Raw genomic sequence first — 12,064 nt, 5'->3', positions numbered from 1 at the left:
ACATTCTCACTCTTTTTGTTGTTGTTCATTTGCATTTTTTCTTACTAATTTTCTTTCCTTTTTGATCTGATCTTTCTTGTGCAGCAAGATAATTGTACAAATATGTTTACAGATATTGGATTTAACATATAACTTAACATGTATAACATATATTGAATTACTTGCCGTCTAGGAGAAGGGGTGAGGGGAAGAGGGGAAAATTTGGAACACAAGGCTATGCAAGGATAGACGTTGAAAAGTTAGCTGTTCATATGTTTTGAAAATAAAAAAGCTTTAATAATAAAAAAGAAAAGTTGATCCTCTATTCTGCTTGTTTTGAGTAGTTATTTTTATTTCTTGTGGAGGTAGATATATGGGGCCAGTGTGTAGGTGTGAAACTGAGCTTGGAGAATTTTGTATACCAAGTCTAAAACAAAAATTGCCCTTCCCCATCCATTCTATGATCTTTTTGTTATTAGGAACTGTTTGTCTTACTTCGCAGACATTGCATTCTCATTTCTATTATGGCTGAGTGGTGCTGAGTTAATAAGGGTGGTCAAGTCTACAGAACAACAAAATATCTGAGATCACAATGTTCTTGTCCATGTGTAGAAACTAGTATTTACAGCTTTGTATAAAAACAACGATAATGATAAATGTCCCCTTGTCCCCACTCCCATATCCCAGCCTCTACTTCAAATGTGCTGCCTAACCCTTCCAAAGGCTAAAACCCAGGGATGGTTCTTCTTATACAGTAGTAGTTGTTGTTTTTAAAAAGGCTCCATCAGCAGCATATTTCTTTAATCATTATTATTTACATTTTTATCATCTGACAGATGGACTTACAGAGAATAAATAAGGAAGAAAAGAAAATATACAATAGGTATCACATCTCTTTTTTTCAGATACAGAGAATTTGTATATATTCTATTTTGGAATGAGTATGATAGCTATAAACGGAGATTAAATCAGTTTGCTATTCATCAGCACTCAATAGGACACAGTGTCCTCTGAGCTGTTAGGAGGGACAGAACAGGGCACAGATATTCGCTGTCCTCAAGAGAAATGTACCACTTTGCTTTAGAGACCCAAGTTCTCCACAAAAAGATTACCCAACAAGGGAGTAAGAAAAGAAGAAAATAACCCTAAAAAGAAAATTGTACCAGAGTGGACCAGACAAACTACAGGAATTTGTTGAATAGGCTGTGTCCCAGCTGTGAATTATTTCTAAACTTCTATATTAAGAACATAACATTTCTTTGAACATCATTATTTAAGACCTTCCTGCATTCTTGGACATCTATTAAATATTTTTGTATTAAGATTGCTTTAACTGTAAATTCATATCAGCCTGCCTTCTGCAACTTTTTGGACTGATAGTATTTTCCCTCTTAGAAAATTCTGTAAAGAAGTTCTCAAGAATGATCAAAGAAGATGCTAATTAGATTTTTATGAAAGACCCAGAGGATCAAAGAGTCTGAATTCTGTACTTAGGGTCTTGGGGTAACAACTGAATATATTGGTCAGATCTATTAGCAGACAGCATATTGCCACAAATTGAATATTATAGATCTAGAACCATTAGTGAATGCACAAAAGAAGGGAAACTGATGTCATGTGTCATTCTATACTATCCTGACTTGGGCAATATTTTTATCTTTTCTAACCCTTCCTTTAAGGTTTAAGAGAATATTTAAGGGAATAAAAATCCCTTATTTTCTGTAGATTTTGCTCCATGCTCCATTTTGCTCCATGTATTTACTTGGAATTTTATGACTTTTTTTACTCCCTTTCAGCTCCAACAGACCTACTCTCCTCATTTCTAACCTCCATTTAATTTGATATTTAAATCTATGATCCTATGAATTTGAAGTAGCTCTTGCAGAATTACATTGTGGTTCTAATACTTCAGCACTAGGTTTTTCCAACAGAATCTAGTTATTCCATAATCGTGGTTAGGCTACTTATGAATCCAGTAGTTCTATCCATGTTGGTAATGTATAGAAAAAAAGATGAAATGTTCCTTCTTTTTTGAAGATAAGCTATTGGACACATGTGTGGTGGATAGAAGAAAAAGAAGAGGAATTATGTCTGATGCTGCTTCAGTATGTTCTTTTTCACTCATTGTTAGTAGAACATTGGTTTAAATCCTCTAGTTATCTCTCCACAATTACACAGAAGGACTATTTAATGGACTCTTATCAAGGGAAACAATAAGAAATGTCTCCATCTTTCAGCCAACATACAAAAAAACAAGTCATTTCTTCCTTAGGTCATTTACATGTCTTTTAAAAAGTTAAATCTATCCCTAATCTTCTAGAGCAGTAAGAACCAGAATTTTAATGATCTGCTTATTGATTAAGAGAAACAATCTACCTATTACAAGGCATCTCTGGGTTTAAAATGTTCCCTCTAGTATTCAGCAGAATTGCACCTGGACAGAATTTCCCTTACCACATCCAATCAGGACTAAATCACAGCAACAAAACAACTATATACCACTTTATCATGAATGTTAGAGTGGTGGAACATTTGTAGAAGCTGAGTTTGCAGTGTAGAAAATCAACCCACCATTAGCAATTTGTTCTTTTTTACCTTCCAATTCAGGATTCCAAGAATGCTTACTAAGAGGAAATAACATTTAGATGTTTCTACAAAAACACTTAAATTACAATTCAGAGGTATCTTTCCATGTGGACCAGGATGCTAATATTTCAGGAAGATTAAGAGAACTATGCACATTCAAAGAAATCTGCTTAAAGGAAAGGGTTTGGATAGTCTGTTATACAATTATGGACTACAAATTATACTTAGAAACAGACTTCTAGTGACCTTGCTCAATCATAATTCTGTTCTTTTTTTCTGAGTAATCATATTCTTAATTTTTTATCTTCTCATTTGTGGTTTTGCACAACATAGATGCTGTTTCTTTTCAATATGTTTCTTTACTTTTACCCAAACATGTGGACTACCCTCACATCACTGATATCTAACACATCTCACTTCCTTCTCAGTCATGGGAAAAGCCTGCACTTTTACAAGTCCAAATGGAAAAACATGTTCACACATGGCACATAAACTCTATACATACAAATATATCTTAAATCAGTTAAATAATTCTCAGTCAAGGTTGCAATCTTTTCTGATTCAAAACAATGATTTTAACATTTGACTGTGACTGACTACTCTGAGTATTGGAGCCATGAGTGTTAGAGAAGTTGGTAAAATTTCAGCAGCAAGAGAACTCATATGCCTCTGTGCTCAATAAACTTCCTATCTGAAGGATTTCATTTTCTGAAGAAAAATGAGAAAACTATATTCTTATAACACTCATACCTTTTGGATAACCTATGCCACTGAATGTCTTTCTTTTAAAAAGGCACTATTTGAATAAGCCTACCACTGAACTTTCTTTCTGGTGGTAAGAATGGAAATGGTCGCATCCACAATGCCTCCTCAGGATTGGCCAATAGGATAAGTGGAATAATGAAGGGCAAAAGAGGGTGTGTGACTAAAGAATGATGTTCTAAAGCTCCCATATCAAATAGCTCTGCTTAGACCAGGACTTTCCAATGAAATCTTGCAGCTGAGGTTCCTGACACAAGACAGAGTCACATGTAAATGACTTGTGTTCTCCTGGCAATGACAATCTTACTAAACTAGGATGGTGATAAGCATCTGCAAGAAAGTTTCACTTTGTGTGCCTTGGTGGAATTAAGCCATGAAGAAGGATGGCCAGAGAAGGAATTTAAAGTTAGAGGACCTTAAAGTTAGTAGGATATTTATCACATCACCCTATCTATTCTTCTTGAGGTTGGAAGGTCCAGTCATCACGATAGCATTTTCATTGTGTCTCTGTTTACCTGGTCTGTGGAACTAGAATCTACTACAACCATCCCTTTGAGCCCCAAAGTAAGGCCAAATCAGTATCCCTATAAACACACCAAGCTAATAAGTCAGAAGTCAGTGGACAGAAGATGGGGTATCAAGAGACCGAAAAATCACTGATTTTTCTTAGACCTAGTCTTTTTGTGTAGCAGTGGGTAAATTCCAGAGCTGAGTGCCTCAGAAGGGCCTTTCTTCTTCTGTTGTAGGACAATGCTACCCTCTGGTGGCAGAGTATGGTTTTTTTTTTAATCATTCAAGAATTCCCCTCATCTTATTGCTGTCCTTTATTCTTTCATTCTTTTCTTGTCTTTTATACACTCACATATGCCATTTAGTATCTACTGACTCCCAGAAAGGACTTACCTTCACTTCTGTCCTAACTTACTTTATATAATATTTCATCCTTTCTGTCCTCTGCGAACTTTCTTATTGTTCATCCTTCCCCTCTCTCTGTCTCTCTGTCTCTCTGTCTCTCTGTCTCTGTCTCTCTCTCTCTGTCTCTCTGTCTCTCTCTCTCTCTCTCTCTCTCTCTCTCTCTCTCTCTCTCTCTCTCTCTCTCTCTCTCTCTCTCTCTCTCTCTCTCTCACTCTTTCTCTCCTTACTTGTTGAGTCTGTCCCCTCTCTTCTTATCAATCTCAACCCCCTGCCCCACTCTCAGCACTCTTTAGTCTACATTACATTACAACCTTTCTTCATCATTTATAGCAACTTTGGCTTCTCTTTCCTGTCACCCACTGAGTCTTCTACTTTGGATCATTCTTTTCATCTGGAATGAACTTTCTAAGTTTGGTTATAGTTTTTTCTACAACTTGTGATTTGAAATGTGCAAAAGCTTTGCTTCCATAGAGAGATGCCCCAGCCTGTCTGAACATGAGGATTGACTCTACAAGGAAATAAAGAGACTTTCATGTTCCCCCCAAAATCCGTTTCTTTCCTCAGTGATTCTATAATGGCCTCTTCTAGTTAAAGAAATGAATCTTATAACCAGTTGTCTACTCTTATAACTCTGAGACCATGTGCAACATTGTAGAAGGTAGTACTTTCGTTCCATTGTTCTTCTAATTCCCTGATTGTGGATTGTGAAAGTTCTTATTTTGCTTATGTCTATATTTACTTATCTATGAACATGTTAAGTCCTCTTAGTAGAATGTAAGCTCCCTGATGGTAGGAACTGTTTTGCTTTTATATTTACATATCCAGAATCTACCACAGTGTCAAAATGTAGAAGGTACTTTTAAAATGCTTGATGATTAATATATTGATGATTTATGAGCCTTCATACTAAAGGTGTCTCTGTTACTGCATGTCTTCAGGTACAGATAGGATAACCCCTTTGGAGAATATGATAGAGGTAATTTTTGCTCACTCGTGACAGGACTCAGTAGTTTCAGTCCCTTCCAATTCTGAGTTTCCATCACTCTATGATTTACTTACTATTTGGATGCTATTACTTGCTAATTGGGACTTAATCTTCATTCCTAAGACTAAATATTGGAAAATCAAACTCTCACTACCAAAAAGAAGGAAGAGTGTTTGGTGATCTGTTCAATATTTCAATTTAACAAACTTTCATTAAGCACCTATTACTACATGCAAACTACCAGTTTGAATCAATTTGACAGACTTAGGAAGTGTTTTTTTGTTTTTTTCTTTTTTCTTTGAGCTAGGGCCAGACCAATCCAGACTAAATAAGCTAACTTCAAATATGAATTTTTATAGAGACACTTTGGTCCACAAAATATCATTAGGTAAATTGCTGCAGATCAAAGAGAGAAAGGAAGGGTGGGAAGGAAGGGTGGGAAGGAAGGGTGGGAAGGAAGGGTGGGAAGGAAGGGTGGGAAGGAAGGGTGGGAAGGAAGGGTGGGAAGGAAGGAAGGAAGGAAGGAAGGAAGGAAGGAAGGAAGGAAGGAAGGAAGGAAGGAAGGAAGGAAGGAAGGAAGGAAGGAAGGAAGGAAGGAAGGAAGGAAGGAAGGGAAAAAAAACCTTATGAATCTCATCACATGAGAGCTCAAAGACAGAAAATAGGTATCTCTTTTAGGGGCAATAGATTAAAGCAGAAAACCTAGGATTTCAATTTGCAAGTTTGCCCCAGTAGTGATTCAGAAAACTTGCTTGGGGAAAGGAATCAGAACCTTAAAGGATTGTTTGAAGTGGATATAGAGGGTGGCTGGAGCTGTGAGACAGTGGCTTGGCTCCTTGGCTTGGAAAATATGTTCTCCAGAGCAGTAATTAAGTCTTTGGGAGGCCTGGGGCAAAAAAAGAAGTTCGCATGGAATACAGCTGCAGGGAATAGAAGTGCTTCCAGAAAACAAGAGGTTTTTGTGTGGCTAAAGGGCAGGCTGCTACTGGAGAGGTGGGAGGAGTTGGCCTGAGGGCAAGTTGTGGCCAATTTTGAGAGAAAACTCTGGGATAAAGCTGGTCTTTGAAAGTAGGCTAGGTAGGGATTATCTCACCTGCAATCTCATTCTTGGGAGTGGGAGGGAGAAAGTGTATTCTGGGGAAATGTTGCTGGTTCCTTCCAAAATTCATCACCGTAGAGAAAAACCCCTACTGTCCCTTCCCAATTATAAAGCTCAGCTGAAATTCTTTATATCTCTCCTAGTATTCTTAATTGAAAGTTAGTTTTTCTGTTGGGTTGGAGAGCTTGGGGTTTGTGAATGTCCAGAGTCACCTCAGATCATTATAACACAAAGTTAAGATAATTTAACTAATGACCCAATTGTCCAATGGAGGAGACCCCAGCCTGTTGCTTCATTTCCTACTGGCTATGCCAAGTCCAACAAGGCTACAGAGACACTGTAAAGAACAGAATAAAGCATCTTTCCCATTGTACTGCTTCAGATAAGTGCCACTCTCTAAAAGTTTAAAGGAAGCTCTAACCATAAAAGGGATCCATAGCAAATGAAGAATTCAATGAATAAAGAACCAGAATGCCAAGTATCAGCTCACAACTTTCCCAGGAAATGGTGACTGGGATCCCACCTCTAATAGCTCCCTGGAACTTGGACTAAATGATTTCCAAGTCTCCTTCCATAGCTAAAATTCTACAACAGCAGCTTCAGCCATAGTCTACTACTCCCAGATACGCCTTAAATCTTATTTAAAATGAAGTCCTTCCTTGGGGAAATCCAAATCTGAATATCCTTGAATAAACTCTAGAGAAAGATAGTGTCCAGGAGATCCTATTGGAACTAAAAATGGCAATTTCTTACTGTACAGATTATATTCACCAACCCTCTTTACCTGCAACTCCCTACTCTCCCTTTTTGGCAAAGGATACTTCACCTACAGCAAATTCTCTTACCTGCCTGATTCCCCTTGGATTTTCTCTACCATGCTGATATTTTCCAGTGACTCAGCTGAAACCTTTATCACCATAGGGCCTAGATTTATGATTTTTGCTGTCATCACTGGGGTGTGTGTATGTGTGCCTGTGTATTTGTGTCACTGTGTCTGTGTATGTTATATGTTTGTGAGTGTGTGTTCACAAGTACGCTATCAGAACCATTGCTACATATGAGAGTACTATGAAGAAACATTCACTTACTGGCCCAAGTTAGCTAATGAGTTTATGGGAGAAGTCTCATTAGAACTCAAAGGTCGTTATCAGTCCATGATCTAATACTTCACTGAAACTTCTGGCTTAAACACATCCCCACAGCATTCCCCACAATATCAGTATCCTTCAAGTCTTTCTCTGTTCTGATTTGTTAATCACTTATTAAAAATGGGAACTCAGAAAATAAATCACAGAATTTGCACATTTATAAACAAGCATATTTAACATTTATAAATTATTTGAATTTTCTAGCCTTTGTCATCCAACTCCCATGTGTCAGATAAGATTTCTTTTTCTTTTTCCCAAGATTCCCTCTGATCTAGACTTTTTTTTTCTTTTTTGGCTCTTTAATGTAAAAAATAAAAAAGGAGGAAAACAAAGAAACCTCCGCCTCCCAGAGTCCATTAGAAGTCCAAGTGAAGTGGCTTAGATTTGGAGAAGTGGTGGGTTTTAAGGGGAGGATTGGGGACCATCAGAGGTGCTCTGGAGTTGACAGCATCACTCCTCTCCATTTCCTTGTTGGAGAAGCAGAAGGTGGATTTCTTGGAATGAGGGGCGATTTTTGGTGTCTCTTCTCCAGCAGCTGAGCATCAGCTTATAAACAGGATCAGGGCAAATTGCAGGCTGTGGGAGATATGTCTTGGGAAACAGATAAACAGACAACAAAAATGAGGAAATTACCGAGAAAGTCAAAAGGAAAACAAAAAAATTTAAAGCCTGGGGTGGGGGCACAGGAGACAAAGTCGGATTCATGTTTAAACATTCTCCTCCTATTTTCCAAAATTTGTTATCTAAATAGGTATTGCCCCAGCATAGCTAAGGGCTGGCAAAGCCATTGAGGCCATTATGAGTAATAGACAGCTAAGTGACTCAATGGATAGAGCACTGAATCTAGAGTCAGGAACACCTAAATTCAAACCCAGTCCTAGATACCTATTAGTTGATAATCCTGGCCAAGTCATTTAATCTCTGTTTTCCTTAATCCAGTGGAATAGGAAATGGCAATACACTTCATTGTTTTTTTCAGGAAAACCTCGTGGACAGTATGATCCACGAAGTCACAGCAAACTGGATATAATTGAACAACAACCATAGAGTATAGAGTTATTGCCTGAGTTAATCAGAATTTGACTGTCATTTTCCTTCTCAGAAAATTCAACAACTTCCCATAACCTGAGGAGCAGACTTAGACTCCCCAACATGGCTGCCTTTCTGCCTTAACTGGTATACTCCCTTTCTCCTATACTAAAATTTGACTAAGATTCCCTATTCCCAAACACACCTGATACTTTCTTGCCTTCACTCCCCTTTTACACTGCTCCCTCTGCCTATAATATCTTCCTCCTTCTCCATCTGTCCAAGTCTCAGCCAACCTCTCAGTTTCTCTGCCACAATCTTCCTCCATCCTTCTCTTCAGCCAGAAGGAATCTCTCCTCCACACTCTCCTCATATGTTGCCTTTCTCCCTGTACTTATTTCATTGAAACAGATCCTGGATTTGGAGTCCAATGACGGGGATGAAAATTTCAGTTCTGTTACTGATTACCTATGTGGCAAGAGGCCTCCTTTTTCTCACTTGTAAAAAATGAGATCTCTTTTTAGTTCTATCTATGATCCTCTTTAAATTCTACATCAAAATGCAGTTATTTGTCTACAAACACATGTGTTCAAATGCATACATACATACATACATACATGCATGTGTGAGTCTATGTATGTACTGAGGCAGGGTTTTCTTCTCATTCCTTTACCAGAAGCTCACATATTCTCATCCATCCCTCTCAGTTTACCCTACCTGCCGCCCTTGGTCTCGGAAGAATTCTCCAGTATTCTCAATGACTTGTTCATCTGACAGCTGGGAATACGGCTGCTCCTGGCAAAAAGTGAAGGTCTCCCACAGCGTCACCCCAAAGGCCCACACATCACTTGCTGTGGTGAACTTCCCCTAATCAGATGTGAAAAGAGAAGGAAAAAAAAAAAGAGAAACTCAGGATAAACTTCCTCCACACACTCCTCAAAAGGAGTAATGCTTTGGCTTTCATGCCTTCCCTCACCTCTAGAGGTAAACAATCATTAAACCAGAGTTTTGTGAGATTCTTAAAATGTGAATTTCTCATATTAGATATGCTCACATGGAGCTTTGCAACATTTAAAGTGACTTTCCCACCCTTACTATTTGGCTCAGATTATACCTAGGAAGCCTACTTCCTTTTGCAGGGAGGGAGGGGGGCAAACCCTATAAAGATTAAATAGCACTCAAAGATGCATTATTCTCCAATTTAGTGTTAAAAGATTGTTCAAGAAAACAAAATTGGAACAAGATGTCAATCATCTCACTGTTAGAAAACATCAACCCATCTTTAAAGCCCAATTATGTTTTATCATATTCTTCCCTCTAACATAGATCTTTTATTCTTCAAGGCTTGCAATTAACTCTCTTCTTTTTTCTCTACATTCTTTTTGATGATTTCATCAATTACCATGGATTCAATTCCCAATTTTTCACAAGGATACCATCATCTCTATATGTAGCCCTAATTTCCTTCTTGTATGAACTGATGGCCCTTTGAGTATCCCCAACTGCTTGTTTTATAAGTAACTTAAACTTAACCTATCTAAACTGTACCTCATTTTACCTCTCTAAACCCATCCCTTCCTCATTTCTGTTGAGGTTACTACTACTCTATCAGTCACTCAGAACTTTCCATTCCCCTTGTACCTCCTCCATATTGAATCACTTAACAAGATAGATAGATACATACATACATACATACACACATACACACATATATGTAGAGGGCCAGAAAAATATTAATCTGGGCTCACCAAATTTTCCAATAAACATTTGCAGAGACAGGTTTTTTTTTTTTAATACACTGATTAGAGAATGCCCGGGAATGGAACTTTGCTATACAATAGATCAAAGACATTCCTTTGAACTTAGGATAGGAACAAGCAGTGCATAATGGAAATAAAAGATATTTGGGAGAATTGTATTTGAAGACATTGGTATGATAATTTTATTCTGATGGGTATCACAACTATTTACAATTTTGTGGAAGTGGCCAAAATCTGGGCCTCTCTACCTGGCCCTCTAGTCATTCCATACCCTTTATCACTACTGGAGCTGGACTTCAACACATATACATATGTATAGGGGATATATATATATATATATATATATATATATATATATATATGTAACAAGAGATACACATACACACACATATATATGTAACAAGAGAGATACACACACACATATATATATATATACACATATATGTATATATGATATATATCACCTCTCCATCATATTTTCACCTATGTTTCCTTATCTCCGTTCATATATTATCCTAGTTCAAGTTTTCATGACCTTTACTTTTATAAGAGGCTTCTAACTGGACTCCCTAATTTCATTATCTCCACAATCCATCTTCCACCCAGCTATCAAAATTATATTTCTAAAGCACAGCTTTGAACATATCAATCCTTTTTTCTTTAGGATAAATAATAATTCCTCACTTTAACATTAAAAACCTCCAGTTCCCTACAGCCTTCTTTTCCCTGTTATTTCCCAGACTATACAGGGGCAAAGGTGTCTGGCATTAATGGAGGTATCCATAAATTAGAGGTGTCTATTTAATGCCAGTCTATGCAAATAACCAGAAAAATCCTGAGTGAACTGGAATGGGATAAAAATGCAATTGGGAAATTTAGCAATATAGCCAGGCTTATTGCACATCACTCTACTTTAGCTATTTGTTATTCCTGAATTCGGGATTCTATCACCAGCCCCCATACCTCTTTGCTTAAATTTCAGGTTTCTAACATTATTTAACTTATGACCAATCTACTAAGGAAAACCTCTCCTTATCCTCTAAGTAGGAATGCTCTCTCCACCTTCACATTATCATAGGTATCTTTCTCTGTTTACATGTTTTCGTGATTTCCAGGAGGATAAAAATTCCTTTAAGGAAAAGACTATATATATATAGTCTTTATACCTTCAGCACCTAGCAGAACATAGAGAAGTCACCTCAGAAATGCTTATTGCATTAGAACTAAGTCCAACACATTTGTTAATAGAGGTCATGATTTTTGTTCTTTAAAGATTCAGAAAGATGTAACAGAAAGAGTTTTAGATTTCAATTTCAGCTATATCCTTAATAAGTCATCTGACCTATCTGGATCTCAGTTTTCCCATCTGAAAAATAGTAGTACTACATGACTTATAAACATTTTCAGTGACAAAAATTATATGCTATCATTTAGAGACTCCAAAGCCCAAATTATTTATTCAAAATAACCCAGAAAGTTACCATGTCATGACAGGGACATTACTTAGGAAGGATGTGTTGCTTCATCAGTATGATAGTCATAATGGTATTTACCAAAGGTAATTAATGATGGTTGAGAAAGATGCAAATGATGGTGTAATAATATTGGTTAATTATTGATGATAAAATTTAGAATATCATTATTAAGCCATGCACTTAGAAACAGTGCATAGATATAGCTAGATGGTGCAAGGATTAGAATACCAAGTTTAGAATCAGAAAGACATGAATTCATATCATCCTGGGCAAATCATTTAACCTTGATCTGCTTCAGTTTCCCCAACTGTAAAATGAGGATAATA

At 37.2% G+C, this 12,064-nt stretch overlaps 1 protein-coding gene across 1 annotated transcript in view; it reads right to left on the bottom strand.

Moving 5' to 3' along the window:
• Positions 1–774: 774 nt before the first annotated feature.
• The window catches only part of DDR2 (discoidin domain receptor tyrosine kinase 2), a 213,320-nt gene continuing 202,030 nt past the window's right edge, over positions 775–12,064 (bottom strand). The window contains exons 17-19 of the mRNA XM_074264657.1: positions 10,977–11,004; positions 9,221–9,370; positions 775–8,065 (exon numbers count right to left, since the gene is read on the bottom strand). Of these exons, the coding sequence (XP_074120758.1) occupies positions 7,925–8,065; positions 9,221–9,370; positions 10,977–11,004 (319 nt within the window). The 3' untranslated portion in view covers positions 775–7,924. The remainder of the gene's footprint in view (positions 8,066–9,220; positions 9,371–10,976; positions 11,005–12,064) is intronic.

The sequence above is a fragment of the Sminthopsis crassicaudata genome, chromosome 4 (assembly GCF_048593235.1).
Source record: "Sminthopsis crassicaudata isolate SCR6 chromosome 4, ASM4859323v1, whole genome shotgun sequence".
NCBI lineage: Eukaryota > Metazoa > Chordata > Mammalia > Dasyuromorphia > Dasyuridae > Sminthopsis > Sminthopsis crassicaudata.
The sequence above is the reverse complement of the archived record's forward strand: the minus strand, read 5'-3'. Positions and strand labels throughout refer to the sequence as shown.